At 44.6% G+C, this 25,115-nt stretch overlaps 1 protein-coding gene across 1 annotated transcript in view; it reads right to left on the bottom strand.

The window, feature by feature from the left end:
- Positions 1 to 1,938: 1,938 nt before the first annotated feature.
- The window catches only part of iqgap1 (IQ motif containing GTPase activating protein 1), a 37,260-nt gene continuing 14,083 nt past the window's right edge, over positions 1,939 to 25,115 (bottom strand). The window contains exons 9-37 of the mRNA XM_010877660.5: positions 24,280 to 24,367; positions 23,808 to 23,971; positions 23,446 to 23,530; positions 22,697 to 22,860; positions 22,311 to 22,471; positions 21,984 to 22,108; positions 21,175 to 21,338; positions 14,239 to 14,329; positions 13,455 to 13,622; positions 12,768 to 12,910; positions 11,841 to 12,011; positions 11,122 to 11,205; positions 10,458 to 10,529; positions 9,563 to 9,632; positions 9,036 to 9,400; positions 8,737 to 8,900; positions 8,368 to 8,592; positions 7,961 to 8,101; positions 7,522 to 7,606; positions 6,640 to 6,872; positions 6,311 to 6,443; positions 5,907 to 6,009; positions 5,598 to 5,733; positions 5,347 to 5,434; positions 4,715 to 4,924; positions 4,422 to 4,591; positions 4,081 to 4,203; positions 3,301 to 3,409; positions 1,939 to 3,128 (exon numbers count right to left, since the gene is read on the bottom strand). Coding sequence (XP_010875962.1) covers positions 3,015 to 3,128; positions 3,301 to 3,409; positions 4,081 to 4,203; positions 4,422 to 4,591; positions 4,715 to 4,924; positions 5,347 to 5,434; positions 5,598 to 5,733; positions 5,907 to 6,009; positions 6,311 to 6,443; positions 6,640 to 6,872; positions 7,522 to 7,606; positions 7,961 to 8,101; positions 8,368 to 8,592; positions 8,737 to 8,900; positions 9,036 to 9,400; positions 9,563 to 9,632; positions 10,458 to 10,529; positions 11,122 to 11,205; positions 11,841 to 12,011; positions 12,768 to 12,910; positions 13,455 to 13,622; positions 14,239 to 14,329; positions 21,175 to 21,338; positions 21,984 to 22,108; positions 22,311 to 22,471; positions 22,697 to 22,860; positions 23,446 to 23,530; positions 23,808 to 23,971; positions 24,280 to 24,367 — 4,149 coding nt within the window. The 3' untranslated portion in view covers positions 1,939 to 3,014. The remainder of the gene's footprint in view (positions 3,129 to 3,300; positions 3,410 to 4,080; positions 4,204 to 4,421; positions 4,592 to 4,714; positions 4,925 to 5,346; positions 5,435 to 5,597; positions 5,734 to 5,906; positions 6,010 to 6,310; positions 6,444 to 6,639; positions 6,873 to 7,521; positions 7,607 to 7,960; positions 8,102 to 8,367; positions 8,593 to 8,736; positions 8,901 to 9,035; positions 9,401 to 9,562; positions 9,633 to 10,457; positions 10,530 to 11,121; positions 11,206 to 11,840; positions 12,012 to 12,767; positions 12,911 to 13,454; positions 13,623 to 14,238; positions 14,330 to 21,174; positions 21,339 to 21,983; positions 22,109 to 22,310; positions 22,472 to 22,696; positions 22,861 to 23,445; positions 23,531 to 23,807; positions 23,972 to 24,279; positions 24,368 to 25,115) is intronic.

Genomic DNA, 25,115 nt, shown 5'->3' with positions numbered 1-25,115 from the left:
GAGGAGTGTCTGAGGGGTACAGAGGCTAATGAAAGAGACATATCCCCATGCCCAGTTTGTTTACTGCTAAGCTCACCAGCTGAACCTTACCTTGCAGCAACTTAGTTCAGCAAGGATGAGTATCCCTGAATGTGTTTTTTGCAGATTTTGACTGCTTTTGCCACCTTTTTCTCTGGCGCTCCAAAACGTGTTGCGGCACTTGCTGAGGCAACACAGAGACGCATTCCAAGTCCACCTGCTGTACGATGGAACTTTAAAAGTAGACCTGTCAATGTAGTTTTGGAAAACCGCACTGCGCTGCTCCTGTCTATGGAGGACATACGCACACAACCAGGATGGGATGAGGTCACCATAAATGAGGCATATGGCCTGTCAAAAAAACTCAGGGACCGAGCCTTTCTGCAGGTGCTGGTTTTTTTTTTTCTTCTTTATGCCAGAATGTTTTATACAACACTCCGCAAAAACTGAGCATCGGTGCATCTGGGATTAGCAGTGCGCTCACCCGTTTCAAGGAGAATGTCCAGAATATGCGGAAGCAAACTGATGAATGGGCTGCCACCGTTCATGTTGGAACAGACGAGCCAGGCAGACGAGTAACCAACACAGTGCCGGTGATGAAGGAGGCATGCGACACAGTCATCTCCCAGGTGGAGCAGAGGTTTTCACAATGTGACCACCTGATCACTGCCAAGCTGGTTGACAGCACACTCTTCCCACAATATGTCCTGTCATTCCCTACATCTGAATTTCACTGTGCGGTGAAAATATGGCCTCTAGGAAATGTTGAAGTCTGAGCCGACCACTCTGTACCGCCACACTGAGCTTCACACTGGTAAGACGGCCCTGTAAGATCCATCCATGAGAACAACCTAGAGGAGGCTTTTGCTGAGACGTCACTCTGCTGTAAATTATCATAACAACACCTGTGACAACATCCGAGTCAGAGAGGAACTTTACCACCTTGGAAAGCTTTTCCAGCTTCACTCGCAATAACATGGGGCAGCCGCGACTCAACGCATTGGCAATGTTGTCCATCGAAAGCCAGCTGATTCAGCAGCTACATGACTTAATTCCCAAAGTCATCAAAAAGTTTGCCCAGAAAGAAGAACCGCCGTGTCACCTTTCTCTTCAAGTGAACCCTCAGCCTTGGTGAAAGCATATTTTATCATCCTGCCTTTGTGGTGCGGTTCCGTGCATTGGTCATATTTTTGTGCTGGATCGATTGATATAGATGGTGACGAGTGTCAGTGTGTCCATGCTTATCTATTAAGGTTGTTGTCATAGAATGGATATGTATCCCTAAAAAGTTGTCTTTCCGCTTCGTTGTGGCCTTCAGTGGTGTTGAGCTAATTTCTGTTCGTGTATGGCCCCGTAAGCACATTGGTTCTGAGCTTGGTTGCATTCCTAATTTAGGTTTGTAAATGTGACAGTGGTAATTTTACATGTGTGTGAGAGAGGAGAGCAATTACACAAGGTCTCACTCTCTCCAATATGTGTAGTACAACACTTGGTTGAAGCAAGCAGCTCTATTGATGTGTTTTGTGGAACCACGCTGTTTGTTGATGTGTTAAATAAACACATCAGTAGCAAGAGGGAGCTTTGTAGCATTACTGGTATGTATCCTATATTTTCAAATGGTTTGTGTCCCACCAATTTTTTTACATATAAAAACGCCACTGCACACAGATTAAGCTAATTCCAGTCCTGAATCTTTACTGAAAATGTATTTGAATTGAGGACTTGACCTGGCCTTAAATTAGATGTGTTAATAGTGTGCATAAAACGGATTATTCCATGAATAATACCTTTACATAAATAATTAGAAACATTAAAAAGACAGAATTAGCTTTTTAAAAAACATAATACACAATGTTATGAAGTCAATTAGCAGTCCAATAAAAACAAGAAACCTGGTAATAAGTAAACAAAAACCATTGCTGTTGTGGATTAGGTAAAATGACGAGTTGTTGCATAATAAAGCTTTATTTTAAAACATGTAAAACAATCTATGGACTGTAATGAAAGCAAAACATAGCACAGAAGGAGGCACCTACCTATATCATGGTTTAGCCAAGTGGAAATAACTTCAATACAGGAGTACACTGGTGTAAAAAAGAAAAACAATCAATACAATTCTGACACTGCAGTATTGTACATCAAACTTTCTAGTCTTCTGAAATGGAGCCAATTATGTGATGACACTGATTTGGACAGATGAAGTATACAGTGAGTGACATCTACTGGATCCTTTAACATGCGTCTACATTTGATATAACACTGCACTCTAGGCTGGAGTGTACAAGTTGTTTCCTTTGGAGCGTTTAATGCAGTAAAATAAACCATATTTTGAATTCAAATTACAGGTGAAACAGAACTAGGAAAAGCGACTTGCTTCAACATAACTTCTCTGCTGTCCTTAACTTCCAAACATTAGCTATGCTCTGACAACGGACAACACTTAAAAATATATAAATAAGGACAGGTTTTGTTTATAAATTTATTTAACACAAAGCATTAACCATTTCTTTTGCACTGATTGTTCAGTTTAGTCTACTCTTGATAGGTATTTCCTATGCTAATAGTGAATTTGCAAGTTTCCTAAAGCTATACTGTATGACAAAATAGCTAGCCTGATATCATCAACATGCAAATCTTGTACTGTGTTTCACTTTCAAATATTTTGCAAAGGTGCGCCTGACACAGACAAAACCCTATTTCATACCTCTGACAATTTTACAGAAACACAAAATGCAACAGCAAATTATTCTGGATCCCAACAAGGATACAGTCAGTATTGGAGCATCCGTTCAGGCTTCCAGAGGACTTTTTCTTGGAGAATAAGGCACATACCGTATGGTGAATGTTCCATCTCAATAAGGCACATAATGAATGCATACTTATTTAGACAAAGGTGGAAACCAAGCAAAGAGAAGACAGCGCAAGGTCAGGTCCTTGAGTCTGGTAGTTGTTTTTTTCCATTTTGGTTTTCCCCCTCCCTCCCTCATGTCTTTCCTCTATTTTCCATAGAACTTCTTGTTGAGCAGGAAAATTAGTAGGTTGACATTGATGGTGGCCCTGTCAAAGAGCTTCATCACAGCCACACCCTCATACTGCAACTGTAGGAGGTCCTGGGAGATAAAAATAGATTGGAGGAAGGAAGGTGAAAGTTTGAGGAAAGGAAGAGAAGAGGGGGGAGGACAGAAAAAAAAAAGAGGAAGGGAGATTGGAATAGATGAAAGAAGCCTCCAAAAACCATACAATACCATCACATCCTCAGATCATAACATTAATCAATCGTACCTGGTATTCCAACTGTAACGTCTCCAAGTGCACTCCCATGAACTTGGCCTTTACATCGAACACTCCAACCGCCTCCGATGGAGAAATCTCAAAGATAACGTTCTTAAACCTAGGGTAGGAATAGAGATTTAGAAGAGATGTCACCCAATATGCAGTATTCACTATATTACAAACGGTGCAGTATTTTGGGTTTCGCGTATAAAACAATGTGTTGGTGTTGTGGTCTCTGACAAGGTGATCACTTGGTGTGGATTTTGTTACCACGCATGCAAGTATTTTATATGCCTGGAATATTCAACTCAATCTACTGTTACAGTTCCAATTCAAGGTTTAAAAAGGTTTAGACGATTTGTAATTTCCAGGTTAAAATTTCAAATTGTTTCACCATCGACTCAGAAAAAACATTGTGTATGTATACATTTAGAAAATATATTTAAATTCCATTACTCTATTTAGTTTCAGAATTGCAATGTAACAGAGCCCAACCCTGGTGATGGTTTTCCATAAGTGTGGGTAATTAGCCTGCTATGATGGACACCGATACATAAGAGAGAAAATGTTTGTTTTCTATTTCCAACTGAAGACAAAAAAAAAAAAATAAACTTAACATGAGCACTTTCAGAGGACTGAAAACCACAATGACCCAATCTAAGTAAAAACAGTAGTCGTTTTGCACTCAGCTGTACGGATTACAGAGATGAAAAAGTGATTCATAAGACTAACATTTAGGTCAATGGCTGATAAATAATTAACAACATCCATCGTGAATCTATAACTTACTGGTTTGTCTGCAGGTCCTCTATGGCGATCAGCACACCCTTCTCATGAAGGCGAGCGGCAGTGTACTTCTGAGACACCTGTTTACTCTTTTTGGCCTTGGCGTCGCCTGGTTTCTTTGACACCCTGAGGCAGAGAGAAGGGTATGTCCAGAGCACTGATTCACATCAAGCTTGTAGAGTCCTAATTCCCTTACAACCCTACACTCCAGAAAAGACTCAAGTACTTCATTACTCTGGGATATACTGTATAATACCCCCCAAAAAAAAGCTCCTGTAGGGTGTCCTGCTTTCTGACTATGACGATTCGCTCTTCCTTATGGCAGCAACAGGAAGACTACTCACTTGCCCTTGTTACTGGCCAGGTTGTCCATGCAGGTCTTGATGTACTGGTTGTAGTAATCAATCTGGATGTTGTAAAAGTTGGTCTTGGAGTTCAGAGCCGCGTTTGTCTGCTGGAGCTTGACCAGCTCAGCCTTTCTGCGCTGCCGATACCGTCGCTGGTTTCTAATGTCCTGGAACATGCACACGCTAGACTTCATTATGTGGTACATAATCAAGCACATGCATGGAAACTCAGAGGACCAGCTCTCTCATCCGCATGTTCTTACACGGCACACTGCCGGCTCACACAGTACCTTGGCGATGTCGTTGATGAGTTCCTGGTAGCGGTTTTCCGGGTGCACCTTGCCCAGTTCGGCCAGCCGCTGTAGGTTGCTCCGGATCTTGTCCTTCTTGCCCTGCAGCGTCAGGCTGTCATCCACCACCGGCTTGGCCTGCTTCATCTTCTCCGGGGTCTTGGCGTCACGGATGGCCCGTCGCTGCATCGCACGCTGATACTCCGCTTCCTGGGGTTCACAGTAGGTGTCAGTGTAGCGGGCACTCCAGGGTAAAGTTAACACCAGGCACAGAACTAGGATCAGCTAACCCCCTGATTCAAAACGTCTTAACGTGGGTAATCGGCATTAGTAAGCCACGTCGCACTACTCCTTTACTGTCCGCAAATCTTAGTAAAATAATACTGAGAGAAACGGGCACCTCACCACACAGCTGTTCTCCCACTCTGTTGTCTCCTTTGAACTTGCCATCAGTTGTTTGTGGTAAACATGCCCTCTCTGCTTTTGATTATATAGTTGTGACTTAAAAAGCTGAGAAACTGCTGCCAGATATTACAGGACGGCGCAGCATCTCCCTCTCAGGACTCCTTCCCTTTAGTCTTTCATCCATTCCATTCCTTCCTCCATCCACCCACGCATCTTCAGTCGCTCACCTGTTCAGGACTGGCCGCCCCTTCAAGAATCTCAGTGAGGGTCTCCCCAGGCTGGAAACGGATCACATCCACGATCAGCCGCTTGGTGCTGGAGAGAGACAGAGAGGGGCAAAGAAACATAGGATCTATTCTAGGGCATTGAGAAAACACGATACTTTATCCCATCATCCTCAGCCATTCAGTGGCCATCTTGGAAATGAACTCCGCATCATTTCACACAGCAGTGGGATCGTCCTGTGAGGAGGTCTTACTTAAGCAGTAGGGTCCTGGCGTCCATCTCAGCGTTGGCCTCCCCGGGGACGTCAAACTTGTTGGCGAGGGTCAGGGAAACCTCAGTCTTCCCCATCATCTCCCTGTTGGGGTCACCTGGGGGAAGGGGGCTCTCACCTGGATGCAAAGGGGCGGGCCGTAAGAGGACAGTCTTCATTGGCTATACGTTAACTCACTGAAGAGGTAGTATAGAGCAGACTAGTTAGGGCCTGTCTGTCTTTCCATGGCCGTCTACATTTTATACCGATACATGATTATATGACATAAGATTACAGTGCGCGCGCACTGACCGATGAGGGACTCTATGGTGGGCACCTCCCCCAGGTCCTCCAGCAGCTCATGGATGGGGTCGTTGTGCTCTGGCGCAATGGCATCCTGGTGCTCCAACAACAGCTGAGTGGTGCAAACAGAAACAAACATTTGACCATCTTTATCACCGTCGACACGTTGCTTCCTGTGAGAGTAAATACTTGCAAACCAAAAAACACATTACCCCTCTGTTGTGCGGGGTATGACAAAACACACTAGTAATTAGTCACATGACTGAAATGAGTCACACATGCCAATTAAAGTAACACGTCACAGACAGACAGAACAGGCTGTATGTATAAGGAAGTCATCAGCTGTGTGCAGAAAAATGGCTTTCAAACATATACAGGAAAGAGTAGTGTGTGTGAGTCTGCGCGTGACTGACCGTGTGAGTGTTGATGACCTCTCCTATTGAGATGTAGATGACAGGCTTCTGGAGTGTGACCAGGTCAGAGTACTGATCCACATTGAACTTGTCTTCCAAGGACGGGACGTCACAGGCCGCCAAGAAGAAACGCCTATGGAGGGAAAACGGACGGGGGGGTGACTACAGTCCCCAGCCACCTCAACACTCCTCTTCTAGAATTAATTTGCCTACTTTTTATTAGGTGTAAATCATTGTTGCTGGATCTACCAAAGCACACTCTAGTGGGCTGACACTCAACCCCCCCCCCCCCACCAAAAAAACCAACAACAACAAGTCTCCCATTGTACCTGAACTTCTGGTAGGAGCTGCTGAGGTACTCATTGATAGGGTTGAGGTGGGCGTTATCTCCCAGGAACATCTTATTAGACGCAGCATGCTGCAGCATCTTGGCGATGGAACCCAGATTACGCCGCTGGTCTGTGGTCAGCTGACCACCGGCTGACAGGTCAATGATGTCAAAGGCATCAGGCGCCACGATGGCCGGGTTCATGTACCGGTAGTACAACAGGTTGCCCACGATCTACACACACACACAAACTTACAGTACTGTACATACTCCCTGAATCACTGGAAACACCATTGATGTCAACAGTACTGGGTAAAGTCAGAAAATTGTGTGGGGCATTCATCATTTAAGATTTCAGCAACAAATTAATAGAAGATGAACGAATAGATCTCAGAGCATTTCATTCATTCATTTAATTTTTTTAAGGTACTGTTGAACTTCACGTGGCATTGCCCAACATTGTCCTGTTAGAACTGGACCGACTTTCTTCATAGGGAATACCAAACTTCAATTCAAAGAAGTCAATGTTCAGAGGATCAAGATAAGTAAACAGGGAAAAAAAAGGAGGCAATGAAGAATACAAAGGTTCTCGAGAGTATTGATATGCCGCCCTGTTTTAAGGGAATGGAGTTCTCACCTTGTCTGGGCAGGAGTACAGAAACACAGGTTGCCAAAGAGGAAAGACAGGCAAGCAGAACATAGCTAAAGAAAGAAAGGGAAGAGAGGAAAGGAGATAAAAGATGGGAGGTAAGTAGAGAGCGCTTAAGTAAAAGGACAGCAATAGTCCAGGTCACCAAGATAACAGGGCCAGTAAAAGGGTAGAGTATACCAGGTCAAAGTAAAGAGCAGTGATATAGCTGACCATGTTATAAGAATGACAAACCTTGAGAAGCTCATCCTCTGTAGCGTCGGGGAACTTCTCATGCAGGGTGTCCTTTAGCACCTTTGAGGTGTAACGCATCCCATACCTGACAAACACACACACTTACTAAAATGTTACCATTATCTCATCACTGACAAGCATCCTATCACACAACAGCAGGCCTTTGAACTTAATTCATTAAATAAAGTCACAGATTGGCCTGCGAGTCAGTTCACTAGATCCCAAGTCTAAATCCACTGATGTAAACGCTGAGAACACCTGGCCAGAAGGTCAAAGTAGTAGAGTCTTGCTACACTAAATTCAAGTCCAGAGGGCAGCAGAGATTACTAGAGCAGACATTACCATTTAATTTAACATTCTGTTATGGCTAGACGGGACATCAACTTTACTGCATCATTGGTGAATGATTCCTACGGACAGCAGGGCCAAACACACTCACGGGATTTTGTCCACAGAGACAATAATGGCAGAGAGGAACTTGTCTGTGACTGTCCTCATGTTCTTGATGGAGGCTTCCAGTCGCGTGCGCACCTCCTCGTGACTCATGGCCTGCTCTGGTGTTACTTCATAGGGGAGTTTACTGTCAGAGAAAAGGGGAGAGGTGGATGAAAGAGATAATAGGTAGGTAATAGAGAGACAGTAGAAGAGGTATTGTCGCGCGGTTGTCACTCAACATTGTAACGAGAGTTCTGAAACATGACATGCGCCTGAGCTAAAAACTGTAGGCCCACACAATGACAGCACAGTGAACAATACTGAAAGACTGTTGGTCCTCAGTGCAAAATGTTGCCCTTCTAAACATCCAGGCCCACATGCAGTCTTGTTAAGGCCTGCCCGGAAACCCACCTGGCCTCTCCTGTCTGCGTCTCCATCTGGTTGACCCAGCTCTTGTAGATGTCCACTGGGTCCGTCTTAATGTTCAGCGTCTTGTCGTCCATGATCTCCTTGACGACTGGCGCCAGGATCTGCCTAAGAGCATTCTGGCCCCGGGCGCCGCGGTTGAAGCTCACCACCATCTTGATGACCGTAGGGTTGCCTGTGACGATCTCTTGGATCTGATCCACTTTGGATCTGCGGACACAAGGTCAGCAACATGGTGAGACACTGCTCGCCACCAACACGGGGTTGGAGATTCAAAGAACTTGGGACAGCGCCACTACAAGATCAGGGAACTGGGTCAGACAGGGCTGCCTGTGTACAGTGTTTGCTCCTTACTTGATCTCCTCCTGCAAGGCAGTCTTGAAGAGTTTGAGGAGCAGGTACTCCTCCCTCTGATTGGAGGCATAGTTATACACCGTGAAGATGACCGAGTCCATGAACTTGGTGGACTTATTCTGGGGCATCTGGAAGATCAGCTTGGCCAAGTACGTAGGGTTGGTCTACATGGAAGAAAGAAGTCAACTAAACGTACATTTGACGGGTGAACATGTTCTGGGTCGCACTGCAGCTCGGTAATGTTTGCTTGCTGTGTGTGTGTGGGTGTTTATTTACATGTGTGCACGTGTCTACTGTACCTGCAGCAGGTAGAATAGATACTGATAGGCCTCCAGCTTCAGCCTTTTCTCCTTGCTCAGTGCCTTCAGGCCTCCTCTCTGCTTGTTCATCATCATCAGCTCAGACAGCTCGCCCTTGTTTTTCTTGGTCAGCTTCTTACTGTGGGACACCACCTCCTGCAGGGTGATCTTGTTCTTCACCAGGAGGCCAATCTTGATGTCCATCAAATTCAGGTCGTTCTCCAGCTGCTGATTGGAGCGGATGTTGGTCACCACTTCCTCCCGGAGACGCATGAGGTCCAGCTCCTCCTGGAAGTCCTGGTCACTGTGGTCGAGCAGGTGGACGAATTTGCGCACCACCGCCATGGGAGGGTCATCAGCATTGACTGAGAGGGAGAAGTGGGAGGCGAGAGGGAGAAGTGGGAGGAGAGAGTTGTTCGGGATGAAAGGGTAGAGTCAGTGTGTGGGAGAATGGGAAGGGGTTGAAGGGAGATGGGGTGAGGACAATCATCATCATCATCATCATCATCATCATCATCATCACTCACTGAGTGTCCTGTAGTCATCTCTGGCTTTGTTAGCTCTGATGAACGCTTGGATCTTCACCACCTCATTGACCTGCAACAAGACAGAAAACACCATTCCCCTTACTGATCCATAGAACCTGTATGTCCCAAATGGCACCCTACTCTCCAAATAGTGCACTACTTTCAACTAGAGCCCAAGTCAGTAGTAATGCACATTTAGAGTATAGCATGCCGTTTAGCATGCATAATGTCCTTTAAGCTTAATGAGACTAGTAGAATAGACAGCCCACTCACTGAGCTCTGTGTAAATATATAAAGCAATCTTTAGCCGAACTATGGTGTTGTGTGCAAACATGCACCCTTTACCCAACCCCTAGGAACCCTGGTTAGAAAAGGTGCAATACTGAAAGAATAGGGGACCATTTGGGAAGCAGCCAAGTGCAAATGTCAATGGATGCGTCATGCAAAGATATGATTTTAGAGGTGATGGTGGAAGACGAGAGATCCACCCGGACAAGTGTTATCTGGTTTTTATTTCCATGATTGGACACGCAATTGGACACGGCGGTACACAGGCAGGTCTTCTCTGAATAACAAGTTTACTGTATTGAACGTTAATTGATCACGTGAATAGGATCCATGTTGCGCCATTAGAAATAGTGTCATAACATGCTATATTTAGCCTACAATCCTACATTGTCAAGTGGCGGCAAGGAGGAACCCTACTTGAGAAACCAGAAACCTTGGCGGAAATTCTCCACATGCTTTTCTAATCCTAGCTACCTCTCTTGGCAATGACTCACTCATTTCATTGAGCCATCATGTTATATTAAAAAAGGTTTTCATTTAACAGCATCTATTTGGGATCCAAACTTTCTGGTCAATCAAGGGTTAACTACATCAAAAATAAACTCACATGGTCCTTGAAGTGCTTCAGGCGTTCATTGTACTTCTTGCGAGCTTGGTGCATCCTCACCATGGACTGGATCTGAAAAACAACAAACAAAACTACATTTCCAACTGAATGTCTGTAAAGGCAGGAAAAGCAGCACCAGGTTAATGTTTAAATCAGGCCAAAAAAAAAAATGCCTGGTGGAACCTCACTCAAAGTTGGCCTTCATTTGCCAATAAGACCGTTGTTAGAAATTCCCACCCCGAAAAGCATTGGCTCATCCCAACCAATCATATACCACAACACCGTCCGTAATGTGTCTTGAGCACCTAATCTCCACTCGCTTCATTGTAACCTTTATGTGGGACAGCTGACCGGAGCAAATCCTACATAAAACACTATTTGGGTTTTAAGATAATTATGTTTGAAGCAAAGCAGTATTTTGACATTTCATGCCAGATCTGCTGTCTGGTCTCAAAACTAATGGAGTCATATTTGGTAGAAAATTGTAGCCTTTGTGTTTCACCGCTCGATTCTCAACAAATGCAGCATAGCCATGTTTCTCTGACTTAGTAAAGACTACAGTCTCGCAGAAGGCCTTTAGAATTTACAAATATTGTTAGCACATATGTTAATTTTATGTTAACAGACATACATGGGTAAACAGAGCAGTGGACAGGGAACTCACCTTTATAGCATCTTCGGTGTGGTCCTCCAGGTATTCCTTCCTCTTCACATAAAACTTCCTCTGCTTGTAGCCTCTAAAATGGGCCTGCGAGATAGAAAAGTAATGCAGGGCCGCTGTTACAAAGGGTCAGTTTCACAGACAAAGTAGAATAATTACGTTCAGTGGAGAATTAATATTGAAAGCTCTCCTTTGTCCAAGACAGGACATAATCTACATCTGGGAAAAGAGTTCAACTTTCATGGTTTTCCTGATGTGTACATGTATATTTAAACAATGAGGCCAAAGCAATTGTGGTGTATGACCAATATACTGTGACTATGATACGTTCTTGCTTTGTGACTAGATGAGACCTCAACTTACCTGGCTGTATATCACAAACCCCCAAAGGGTGCCTTATTGCTATTATGAACATGACAGCAACGTAGACAGAACATTTTGTCACACCAGTAGTATACTTGTATACCACATTTCATCCATTCAGGGGGGGACAGGTTGTATAGTAACATCGTTGTGTAGGTTGTATGTGGCAAGTTGTGCGTTTATCTATAGCTGTAATGTTTTTGGGTGCATCTTAATTGTATGCCCTTGATTGATCGCGTCTTCTAACCTAACCCCGTTCAGAAAATACATTAGAGGACAAAATTATAATTGAGGAACCAAGTAAATATAGCTGAGACTCTATCCACAAATTTGCAGAGGGATGAAGTTTGACCTCTGACCTGTATGGTGGTAATGGCTGGCTCCTGGGACTTCAAGAAGCTGGTTCTCTCCTTCAAGCTTTTCCTCACCAGGTAGCCCCGGCAACCAGCCTGAAGCTTGGCAATCAGGCTCTCATTGGCCAGCCACAGCTGCTCCCGGTTGTAGGTGCTGGTCACCCCAGAAACTACAGACTGATTGACCAGACAGACAGCCAGTCACACACATGCCCACATACATTGTGACATGCTTCAATCAAAAAAAAGAGATAAGGTAGACCCTTTGACATCACATTCATGCAAAAAGTTAACAGCCTAGTGGGTCAATTTCTCCAACAACTAAGAGAGTTGAACTGCTAACACACTGTCCTCTGGCTACCACGCTGTGCAGTAACAATGTGAAGCAAACTGGTGCGCATGCACAGACACTGTGACGGTCATGTAGAAGGGAATCATGTCAGCTCTATTCATTACAATTCTATCTACAACATTCTGAATGTAGCGCAACCATTTAGCACAGGCGAAGCCCCACTGGCAATGTAGCTGAATGAAGGGGATACATCCCACTGGGGAATTGAGCTCCTCCTGCAAAGCAGTTCAAAATGAACATTCAGACATTGTGCATAAATATGCTGTTGACCATTGCAACTTCCTAGTGCATTTTGGGGTTAAGGACTTTGATCAAGGCCATGACACTTCAAATTTTTTGGTTTGGGATTCAATCCAGCATCCTTTTAGTTACTGGCCCAGCACTAACCACGATCTGCTAACAGATGTGAATGAAGGACTGACCATGTGTGTCAAGATTATAGTTAGTCGGTTTACAATAATTGTTCACAATAAGTAAAATGACGATGTGTTGGTTCTAATTGGGAAGAAATGTATTCTTTATGAAGAAATTGCTACAGATCATTAATTTAATGGATCTGCATTATCTTCATCCATTTTTACCTGGATGTCATCTTTACTGAGCTGGGTGTTGTTCTGCAGGAAGTCAGCAGGTTCAACCCAGGTGCCCTCTCCAGTCTTCAGGTTGTAATAGTAATTGTGTCCTCCCTTTACCCAGTGCTTCATCCAGTCACTGCCATTGTCGCCTGGAGAATAGAAACACATTCAATTCACAAGTTTCTCTACAGTTCTCCTGTCCATCCATTGGTCAAGGAGCCATACATAATATGTCTGTTGTACTAAAGCATGAACACATGGAAGAAGAGTTGGCAGCTCCAGCACTTCGAGTGCTCATCCTCTCCTTCTAATCATGGACTGCTTCAAATCACGTGAGCAGGTAGACACACAAGTGTTTCACTGATCCAGGACCAGTCTTGCCAACCCGACATATCGTCGGTAAGTTCGACTGACTGATGCCAAGATATGCCCAAAGTCAGAATCAAAATGTTCACTAGCCTTTCAGGTCACAATTTAAAAGCCTAGTGTTACTGGAACCATAATATTGTAACAAACATGTAATTGCAAAAATGCCATTTGGAACGTAGCTAATCGCAGGTAATAAACAAGTCAAGAAAACAAAACTGTAATGCCGCACTATTCCCGTCACATGGCACTACTTTTAACCAGGACTCATAGGTAAAAACAAATAGGAAATAGGGCGCAATTTGGGACCCTGGCAATCCTCCTCACCCTCCTGGGCCTTGTCCTGTTTGGCCTTATTCAAATCAGCCTGGTAGTTCTGGGCACACTCAGGGGTGATACCATAGAGGCCAGCCCCAGGGGAGCGCAGTGCGGCCAGGGTCTGAGACGCCTCTCCGCTGTCCACGGCTGCGTTGATGGAATGGATGGCCTGGGAGACTGAAGAGAAAAACAGGGACAATTAAGATTAGTAATCACTCCTCCAAACAATATTTCAAGGGAACAGTAGAATGCAGCGTTTGTTTTTCCCCAAACATAACAGGACCCGGGTCCTCCAGTGATTAGTGCTTTCAAGGTGTTTTCAGTTGGCGTGCTGAAAACCAAAACACATCATTCACAGTATTGACCCTATATCAAAAGGTCAATCATGGTGGGTTAGCGGGACGTTTTGGGAATGCAATGCTGCATAACGACCTGGATCCTTGCCATTATCGGAACCAGAAAATCTGCTTAGCATTAGATAATTCTTAAAGACAGTCAGGCGAGCTCATAAAGCTGAAGTGCATGTGGGACAGCGACACAATTCAAAATGGTTGACAAACAATGGATTCAAGTTGGAGTGGCCTATTCAATGCCAAAAACAGAAAATAAGGAAACAAATACTTTTTCATGTCAAGTTTTTCTGCACTGTCCTAATAAGAAGGGTAATATTGGCTGACCTCAACACTTCCTTTTAGGAACATTGCACAGTTGGCTCGGCAGGGCAGGCTGCTTGGAACCCTGAAGAGAAGTATTTTATCCAATACAAAAATCTATGGGTATGTATGACTCTTACACTGCAAGGCCTCCTGGGTATCCTTATTTGACGTCAGTATGGCATCCTGGATCTCATCCAACCAGAGGACAGCGGAGGGGTCCTGGGTCTCCTGAAAGAACACAAACACACACACACCCATCAGTCTCCACTGAAAACAGCACACATACACACTTAAAAAGCTGACCTGCACATAGAGAACACACTGCTACGGTGCCAGGGGAAAAATGTTGTTCAACCCTTAGCAGGAAAAAGGACGACTTTTATCCTGCTGTTCATGAAACCCAAAGTGATTAACCAAGAGAAAGTACATTTATTTTGCTGAACCGACCAAATTATCGAGCATGTTCAGCAGATTGAACTCACGATATACAGACAGGAGAAACCAACCCAGGTTCTCAGTAAGGTGTTGGGCCACTGATGTCAGAGCAGCTTCAACACATTACATTCTGAGTCTCTAGAACTCCACTGGAGGGATGGAACCCCATTCGTCCAAAAGACATTTCCTCATTTGGCATTTCTAAGATGGCGGAGGAGAGCTTGGCCAAACACGTCAATCCAAACTTTGTCAACGCGGCCTGCTCAGCCCTTTTATACACGCCACAGAACATGGTAGGATGTTAATTGCTTAATTGGTTCATGCAGTACACCTTTACAGAACCATCTGCATTTGTTTTGTTGCTCCACTCGCTCAGGTTTTCCCTTTCATTTGTTACCCGTCTGCGACCGGTGTACACCCCAAGTAACAGAAACAGGTGCCTGAGTTGGACACCCCTAACTAAGTTATGACTAAGAAAATCGAGCATGACACAACAAAATCAGGACCAAAGATGTGAGACCAGGAGAACACAAGACCCATAAATGCAATTCATGCAAATCGTGTGGTTACATTTAAGCCTATTAATAATGAAGCAGTATTTAGCTCACCTCAAAAGCTCACGCTTGAAATGTATTTAGGGCCATTCTACTTACACACCACTGGAGGGCAATCTCCCACCGCTAAAATATCAGGCACTAAGGAAATTCAACCAGAGAAGGCACAGACACGAGACATCCGACAGAGACACTCCCACATTATTTTTTTCTAATCCACAATGGTTTGCTTAATGTTCCCACCCCAAACAAAAAATAAATTGGCCATCCAGTTCTCTCGCTCTGGAAACCTCTCACCACACCCAATTAAAAAAAGAATGAGGGCGTGTCCATCTGGCTCTCTCTAATTGCTTTGATCCAATCACAAAGCAGCTCTTGAGGTTGCCTTGCCAACACTGAATTACATATGAAACTATGGTACACTATTCACTGTTTAACAGAAATGCAATAATGTTAGAATAGATTAATCAATAGTTAGTAACTTTATAAACAGTGATCCTGCTTGAAGTACAAGCCTAGTGTACATCTGTAATACAGTACATCTTTAATCAGCTGTCCAAGTTACATAAGCAACAAATATCCTCATCAGACCACATTCCCAGAGTACATTCTTGACCCAGATTATAGCCTGACATGACAGTTCTGACATCAGTTCGGAAAAACTCACGTCACTACGGCGTTTGTCTATGTATTACCATAAACAGATAGGCAGTTAGCAAGAGAGTGTGCCACCTTTCTCTGTCTCTCCCTCTTTCTGCTACTCTCGCTTGTCCCCCCCAAAAAAATCTGGCTGCCTGCTGTGCTGGTTTCCGGAGTGAACAGCACTAGCCGCTAATAGGCTAACAGGACAAGCCCTTCTTTGTGCCACTCGTCTTCCCCCTCTTACTATATTTCGGGGAGGGGGTGGGGGGTGGGGTCTAAAAAGTTATACCAGAACTCAGTGGGTGTGGTTCCTTGCGCAAGCAGGATAGGCAGTGGCTGCGCTAGCAACAATTCAGGATGACGTAACCCCCAGACACAGATCACGGGTAATTTGGGCCTTTTCCCACACTAATGGTTATGGATGGGACTTCGGGGTGGGGACGCTGATCCTAGATCTGTACCAAAGGGCAACACTGACTCAGTTCTTCAGTAACTCAATATCTTTATTGACTGTAAATAAAGCGTTAGTACTAATTGATATTTTGTACGGAAACCGGCTTGCAGCTGCAGGCAGCTAAGTGTTTCAGAGATGGCCAGGATCCTCAGAGATGCTGGGGAGTACACTGTATCTTATTATAGCTCATCGGCAACACTGACACAAACACAACCTGTTGGGTCTCGTTTATTTGGCCCCAAGGATACTGACAAACAGAAAGGGACCAGTTGGACGTACCGTCCAATGAGAAATGCTATTTCTGTTCCAGAAACCAAAAGGTTTTAAATAAAAATAGTTTCCCAATTACCGGATCGCTGACCAGAAGAGGAAGTGAAAGCAGATAAGGTTCTTAGGCAGTTAAACCCTCCATCGCTTCACTACTGCAGTTTTGTTCATATAATAATTTTTTTATACTTTCAACTAATATCCTCAAAGTTTAATCAGTAGTCACAAAGTTGCTTGTGAACATGTAAAGTAGTAGTGCAAAAAAAAACACTGCCTGTGCGCCAGTCAAATAACGCAGAGCTGTTGCGGAGCATTCTTGTCCTCCCACTGTGTTGACTTTGGCCAGTATCAAGCTCAACTCTCAGGCCACAAGACAGGCAAAGAAACCACATGCTGTCTAAGAGACTGGCATTCCCCTGACGCAACATCAGTGGCTAATGAAGAAACCTGGGCTGTGTTCAGAAGGCACTGCATAGAAACAGGGACATCTGAAGCTGTCCAATAAGAAATTGTTGCAGTGAATTTTTTTTTTTTTTTAAAAAGACATCTGCCGTGGTCTGTTATGAACAGGGCCCTGTGGTCAGGTGTACTACACCACTATGAGTAGAATGACGAGCAAACCTAATGCTCTACCTAAAGGATTATTTTATACCATGGGGCTTGAACCCAATGCTTATTGAGGATGGTACAACAGAGGTATGACAAAACATAGTTTTTCTCTAATAGCAGTAAGACACCCCAGGGGTTTGTGCTTTAGGGCCAGGCACTCTACATTACATCACATGCAAGAACAGCCTTAAGCAATGGCATACTGGCCAGAGACCCCACCCCACCCCAGCACCCTTCTGCTTAAAAAACGTTTTGATCCAGGCTCTAAAATCCTTATCTATTAAACTGGGGTCTGTTCAATGGATCAGAACAGTCACCATCTGAACACTCCACCCCGGTGTTGTTAATGATCCTATAAAAGGTCCAAATCTGCCCCATCACCCGGCTCCACCACCGCTGTGGATCACAAGCGGCACCCAGATCTCTGAAATACGGCCGGAACTTCCGTTTTCTGAATACTTACGTTGTGTGTTTAACTTAGTCATCCAAAACAAACACACCGTTATGCGATCACTCCTAGAGGATGAGTATGTCGGCAGCAATGAATATGAAGACCACAGCTGTCCGACCCACAGGCAGAGGACGTCAGAGCCTCAGGTTCAACTAAAACCTATATGAGTGTACTGCGAGAAGGCCCTCTTCTGATGCAGTGGTCAGTTTCGTGCCCTTTTAAGGAAGCAGACAGGGTAACCCGGGCTTAAAGATTGCCAGGGAAATGGCTTGCTTTCATTTCTGATCCCCACCACTCCCTTCTCCTTTCTTTCTCCCTCCCTCCGAGTAGATTTGGAAATGAGCTTGGCAAACAAACATCACAGTCCCATGTTACCGTGATGGGATTGTTGACAATTAAAACATTTCCCCCTATACTGACTGGAGAAAACCCAGGGAGAGACCAACACTAGTAAGACTGATGTCCTTTTCTACATATAAGAGACAGGGAGACAGAGGGTGTCAGTGCTCCAGGCATTAGATTTAAGCAATACGGTCCATCTGGCTAAAAATTAGGCCACGTAGTTCTGGGAAAAGTACATTCATTCTTAGTCAGTCATCTAGCTATTGTACAACCATTTTCAAATTTCTTGATTCTGGATGCACACTCGGCCATATTTGCTTTACCTTTCAATTTTCTTATTTTTAAAGCACCATGAAATTAATTTGTGAGAAATGTGCTCTTTAACTAAAGTTTCATTTGACTGATGTCACTCACTGAGCTAAAGCTTTTCCCTAACAACCGCCACTGTATTTCTATGCATCCAAACACAGGACTTCTGAGTGCTCCATCTACAGTGCTCACATCCTCAGCAGTGTACTCTGCGGTAAACCAAACCCTCTGACACTACCGTTGACCCCACCTGCGTCTTCTACAGCATCCTTTGCCTTTCTGCTTCGCGACAGGAAACAGACTTGTATGGTACCGCATCTATGACATCATATGGGACTGCAGCACAGACATGAACGTAGGAGAACGACACGCCACACCCCGGAAAGATAACAGTTAAATTAGGCCCAGTGTGTGCGCTCACTTATTGCCTTGTATGTCTAATCTACTTCCCAGTTACACAACTCGCATCATCTCAGTAAGCAGTGGAGACAACATGGGCACCTTGGCATCAAACCACGCTATACAGTTAACTGTACATAAGGACCGGCTAGAATAGCCTAGGCCTTCGTTTTGTTAAAAAAGGATGAAGAAAGAGAGAGAGAGAGAGAGATGAGAATACAAGAGTCAAAAGAAAAGCGGAGGCATAGTTGGAAAAGGAAAAATAAAATCTGGAGAGCAAGACAGACAGGAAGAGTGCATGTGTGTGTGTGTGTGTGTGTGTAGCAGCCCCAGACAGCAGGAAGCATGATCCCATCATGACATCACTGACGGGGTTAGTGGGAGTCATGTGAGGATGAGGGGGCTGGATCACATGGGACTCCCAGCCTCCTTTGGGGCATCGAAAATCCTATTTATAAAAATCAGGCAAAAAATAATATTTAACCATAAAATAACGTTTGGCAGACACTTATTAAAAAAAATAAACTATAAATGTTAACTTGTAGTAGCAAGCCGGTCGACAGTGCCACCCCACGTCTGACAATGTGAGGCTATATTCAACGGCCTTCTTCTGAGATCCACTCAGCACGGAATTCAACATAAATTATGTCTGTGTATATTAGAACTGTAGATGAGTCATGTTTGTCTAAAGTGCCTCGTGTGTTTGTATATTCCTGGCACAGCTTTGTGCACTTGAAACACTACTGCCGACCTTGATATATTCATCACCAAACAAACGGATGTTTGATGAGGAACTGCCTCTATGCAAATGGTAAACAACAGTGTCCGTCACCTGAAAACATTAACTATGTTGACTGATGAGTAGTAACATCCCATTGGCAAAGACAGCTGGAACGATCCACCTCCTTCCAGTGGCAAAACTCCAATTGGATGTTACATTAAGATGCCCTGCCCACATCCTCAAGCATGCTGTGTGTTACATGCGGCTGATTGACACATCCAATTAGGTTCTTAAGATCTGTCGAAGTAAAGCATTTGAATTATTTGAAAATAAACGGTCTACCCTTTCAGCTAGTTTCTGCTGTATTCATCAGACTTCCCTCAACCTTGTTCTCCGAGAGGCTAGATCCTAGGTCCATCCTAGGTTGAAACACGTGGCACCATGCATAGCTACATAGTAAAGCTAAATGATCAGCATCTACACGGAACAGAAATAAAAACCTGAATTTCCACCAGAGCAGTTCCCAGAGAATCTCATGTCCATTTCTATACCACAGGCCACCTTGAACATTACCTTTACAGAATGTCACAGTACGTTACAACCAGACAGCTACATGTAACCACGCCAGCCCAGGACCACCACATCCTTCACCGAGGTCTTGACCAGACTACCGTTTAGTGCTATAACAGACAGCGGGCAAATTGATGGCCGCTGTCATGCTGGCCAATTATTGCCGTTCACAGAATAATTCCTGTTTCAGCTTCACTGCGCAGATGTAGCATGTGGCTGTTTGCCATTTTAATATCATTTACTGATGTCAAGACTGGAGTAAATGCACAAGCTGCAGACAACCAACAGTGATGTATTTTTATCTTAGGTAATATGAATACAGAGAGATCCGGTGATGAGTTCCTGAGGCCCACAGTTGGGCCATTCATCGGCCACCATTACCTCATGACAATCCACAGGGATCTGTACTCCGGGAAGCTGAACAAGTCCCAGTTCTTCAACGGCCGGCATACTCAGACATGTCACCCATTCAAAATGTTTGGGATGCTCTCGATCGACAAGTATGTACATGTCACAATTCCCAACAATACCCAGAAACTTCACGCAGCTACTAAAGAGTGGGGCAACATTCCACAGGCCATAATTAACAGCCTGTTGCAAGGTCTAAATAGGGACTAATGCCTTCGTTTCAGTTGACAGATTTCCTTGCGTGAACTTAATCTTTGAAATTGTTGCATGTGGCCTTTATATTTCTGTTCAGTGTCATTTGCATATTCCAATGGTTTAGTTTAATGTGCTTTTATATTTGCATCCAACTGGCTAATGTTTTTTTTTTTCAATTTCAAAACATTAAATATACCCAAAGGGCTGCAAGCACTAGCCAGGGGGTGGGTTTCAATCTAAATTTAGGCATGTGAATATGATCACTCATCAGATCACACCGAGGGACCTATCCAAATTTGACCTATCCAAAATAGAAAACCTGACAAAACAGTTCGCACCTAAAACATTTAGTTCGGCACAATGGAAACAGCCCTGGTCACAGACAACCTTTATAAGGCATTTACGCTGTAAAACAATACAAAAAGCAAAAAAGTAGAGGAACATCTAAAACCTACACAGAGATAACCCATCCAGTCCATTAAAATGCAATGAGGTAAGAAACAGAAAGACTAGTTCCCAGTGTCCACTGTTTGTTTCCAATGTGTAATATCGGTTTCTCAGTGATGTGTAACATGAGGCAAGCAGCTTTGTGCCAAAAGCCAAACCCCCCCACTCCCCATTGTAACTGCCATTAAAGCAGCCCTGTGTGCTTGTGTCTACATGCAAGGCAAGTGGATGCATGTCTGCCAGCATGGGTTTCTACATGAATGTCCTTACATGCGCCTTCTCCCTGCGGGCCTCCAGCAGTTTGTCAAAGTAGTGCTGGGCGACGGGCGGGTCCACGTCGCTTAGCTTGGCGGCAGGCTGCAGTAAGGCTTCCAGGGTGCTCTGAGGGTCGCCGCCATCCAGAGCTTCATTGATCTGACCGATGGCCACAATACCTAGACACACGCAACAGCGGGTTCATTAAGACATTAAGACAGAACCAATGGCACACCCTACAAGTTACAGATCAGGACAGTCCGGACAGTAGAAAAGACAATGTTATGAGAGTCCCCTTTAAAACCCATAACATCAGTCATTGATCCAACATCAACATTGCAATTCTATCTAAAGTAGCAATATCTCACACTACAACTGGTTTACTTCAATAGTTTCCGAGGCAGCAACTTAGGTTCCGTTGAGTTCAAAGGTTGAGGGGCACATGGCCCTGTTAAAGGCCCGTTTTAACCTGGGCAGCACCCACGAGGGGCTTTCACAGCAGTGTCCATGTTGGCACAGTGCAGGATTACATTAAGATTGGAGGCGAGCTCTCCACTACATCGTTATAAGGGTGTCTGGCATTATGGAACAATTGAGTGTTCCAGCCTGTAGATCGACTAGGCGATAAGAGACCTTGAAGACGATGAGCGTGACTTATGATTATAGTGCTCTCTTTCTCCTTTAGAGCTACTGTACGGTTTAGTCTGGAAAGTGCAGTTCGGGTGTGTGTGTGTGTGTGTGTGTGTGTGTGTGTGTGTGTGTGTGTGTTTGAATACATCCCCTACCAAGTATGTGTTTTTGAAAGAGCGTGTGATCCCACTCACGTTCATGCTCCTCATGTATGGTCAGGTTGACCTGGTCAACACAGGCCTGGATGTCGTTCCAGGTCAGATAGTCACTACCCTCCTCCCTGGCCACGGCCTTCAGGCGCATCAACTCATCCATGTACCTGTGACAAACACCAAGGTTAAACGCACCGCATTTAGCACACGCTAAATGAATGAGCGTCGTCTGTGCCTTAGTTCACCAGACCACGCCGACGCAAATGCCAAACATGCCAGGCATTTCAGGTTTCCGTAAGGATGGGGTAGAGGACGCCCAAGGTGACTGTAGATTGCGCCGGTCTCCTCCCCCCGCGTCCCGGGCCATACCTCTGGGCGTATTCGTCCTCCACGTTGCTGAGGCCGGTGACGGCGCTGGACAGTTGTTTCCACATGGAGGCCCGGTCACCCACATCCAACGCCCGATTAATCAACACCACCGATGACAGCATCTCCACGGCAACAAGCAGCTCCGGATGGGACAGAGAGCCCTGGGGGAAAACAGCCAGGGAGTTAAACATGTAGAAACGTGTTGTTACTAGAAAGACACACCGACAGCCGTTGGAGTTTCTGTATAATACCGCAGGTTCCACAGAGGAATACATGCTTAACCACATTGTCTGTTTGCTAACACTATATATACACACACAATCATCAAAACACTTGTAACGCCCATGTCCAACTTGCTAATAATAAGACCGTGTGAGTGTGCACACCTCTGAGCTCTGCTGCTGCAGGCTGGCCAGTTCTCTCTGATAGAGATCAGCAGCGCTGGGGTAGACCTCAGGAAGCTGGGCATCAGGATTCATGAGCTCGGCCACGGTGTTCTCCGGTACTCCCTCTCTGACTGCCGCGTTGATCCTCTCCACTGCTTGCAACACTACACACACACACACACACACACACACACACACACACACACACACACACACACACACACACACACACACACACACACACACACACACACACACACACACACACACACACACACACACACATTACAAAAGGACCTCCAGTCTCCTGGCAAGACTATTCAGAGCATGTGTTGCTGCATTGCTAACGGAGACAGATCATATCAGCCAGGGGCCCAATAAAGGAACCAGGTCTTAAAATACAAAGCACAGCTAGTTACAAAGGGGGTAGAAAACACAGAAAGAAATGAACGCTGCTTTGTTCCGTCTGACCACCTGGTAGAAAAGGATCAGCCCTAGATGGAACAGAACACACCCAGGGATGTGTAACTAAAGGGTTAAAAGCTCTGGCAGGCCAAGTTATCATGAGGACAGTGTGAACACCAAATGGTCACGTGGAGGGAAGCACAGGGTAGATTTCCATAGACTCTGATTTCAGGTCAGTTTTCAATATGCTCCACTGAATACTAAGTTAGAAACAGAGGGGAGCAGATCCTGGATCAGAAAATCAGGGAAACTTCAGCCATTAACGAGGAGTGACTACTACTTACTTCTCTGGTAACCTGCTGCAACCTCATTGCCTGTATCTACTCCCCCTTGCAACTCATCTTTGGTAAGTGCCTCCCCTGGAGAATTCTGGGGAGTTGAGGAAAGAGGGTACTTAATTCGGTGTGCAATATTCTGTGTCATTTTCAACACTGTAAAGCATCGGACCCCAAAAATGTGGGGAAGTGAAACTATACAACCAGGGTTGGGCTCAGCCCCAAATGTAAAAAATCTGACAAAAAAAACAGAAGGTATTGTATTGACCAATAAGAAACTCACAAAACATGTTGAATGCCATTATGAACACAAGTGAATTGGAAGCAATGGCATTGTCAATGTCAAGAGGGTCAGGGATTACTCCACCTACCTGTTCTTTATCCTCACGGGCAGCAGTCAGCTGTTTGAGGTACCAGCCCTTGTTCGGGGACTGTAGGCCACGTAGGCCCAAAGCCTGGGAACGAAGTGCCTCATACATCCGGTCCTCATCACCGCTCTGTAGGGCCTGCTCCGCTGCATTCAGGGAGTTTGTCACTGGTGGGGTAAGGTAAGATAGAGTTAGAAAAAAAAGATTATTAGAATGCCTGCTTTCCCTAGGTACAGATCCTGGACCAGTTCATCCTCCCCAATCCTAGCCTTCATAATTAGGAGGAAATGCTAAACTGACCCCAGTTCCGTGTCCAGGTGGAACAATGCCCTACACTAATTAGAGGCAACAGTCACTTCAGTATATCAAACAATGAACACCACAGGGACACGAGATCTGACATTGAGTCTGTTGACTACAAACACAAAGAAAATAAAAATGGCATGTGTGCAATATCATTGACTCATCTACTCACAGTTGACCTTGTTAACATTGCCCTGGATCTCAGCCTGCGTGAGGAGCTCTTCATAGACGTCTCTCTCCGCATCAGCATTCTCCCCCAGCTACAACACGAGAGACAGGGCAACAGGGTTGTGTTCATCTGACAGATCAACATGGGTTCAATTCTCAAAGACAACAGAAAACGGAGTCACAGAAGACCACTGGAATAGTACTTAGGGTTTACTTCATGTACTTCAGTCAAATGCACTAGCAAATAATCTAAATTGGTACCATGGGCAGACAAGTTCTAATGTAATGTAGTTTGCGTTAAACAGAAACTCATATTATATATATGGCAGAAAGGCTGCAAAGATTGCAATTGTGATAATCAACAACAAGCTGAAAGGTTTCAGAGCGTTTAACTATTGTTCCCTCTAAACATTTCAGCTCATCTCACGCTGGCTAGTGGCTTGTGTTGTTGATGCAGGCATTTTCAGCATTGTTTTGACAGCACTGGTTTGTTTTCAAATGTTCGAGGACTCCTGTGGCACTTACATATTTCCTTGTGAATGCTCTCTACAAAAAAAGTGAAGTAAGGCTGTTGCTAAAGAGAGTAAATATGGTACTGTGCAAAGTTTATGAGAAGTCCTGTGTGGTAAAGGGCTCATTCCACTCCAAATTGCTATAGAATTTTCACAAATATATTACATCATTCCCAAACATTCTATGGAATATGAAGTCAAGAAATCGATCCCACAAAGATTTAATGTGGCTAAAGTGCTTTCAGTTCAACGTAAGTCAATTCAAATAAAATGGGTTGCATGGCGATTTGCACCCTGAACTGAGAGTTGAAATGGAAATGAACAACTG

This window comes from Esox lucius, chromosome 2, assembly GCF_011004845.1.
Source record: "Esox lucius isolate fEsoLuc1 chromosome 2, fEsoLuc1.pri, whole genome shotgun sequence".
In the NCBI taxonomy this organism is placed as follows: Eukaryota; Metazoa; Chordata; class Actinopteri; order Esociformes; family Esocidae; genus Esox; species Esox lucius.
Note: the sequence above shows the minus strand (reverse complement) of the source record. Positions and strands in the feature narration are given on the sequence as shown.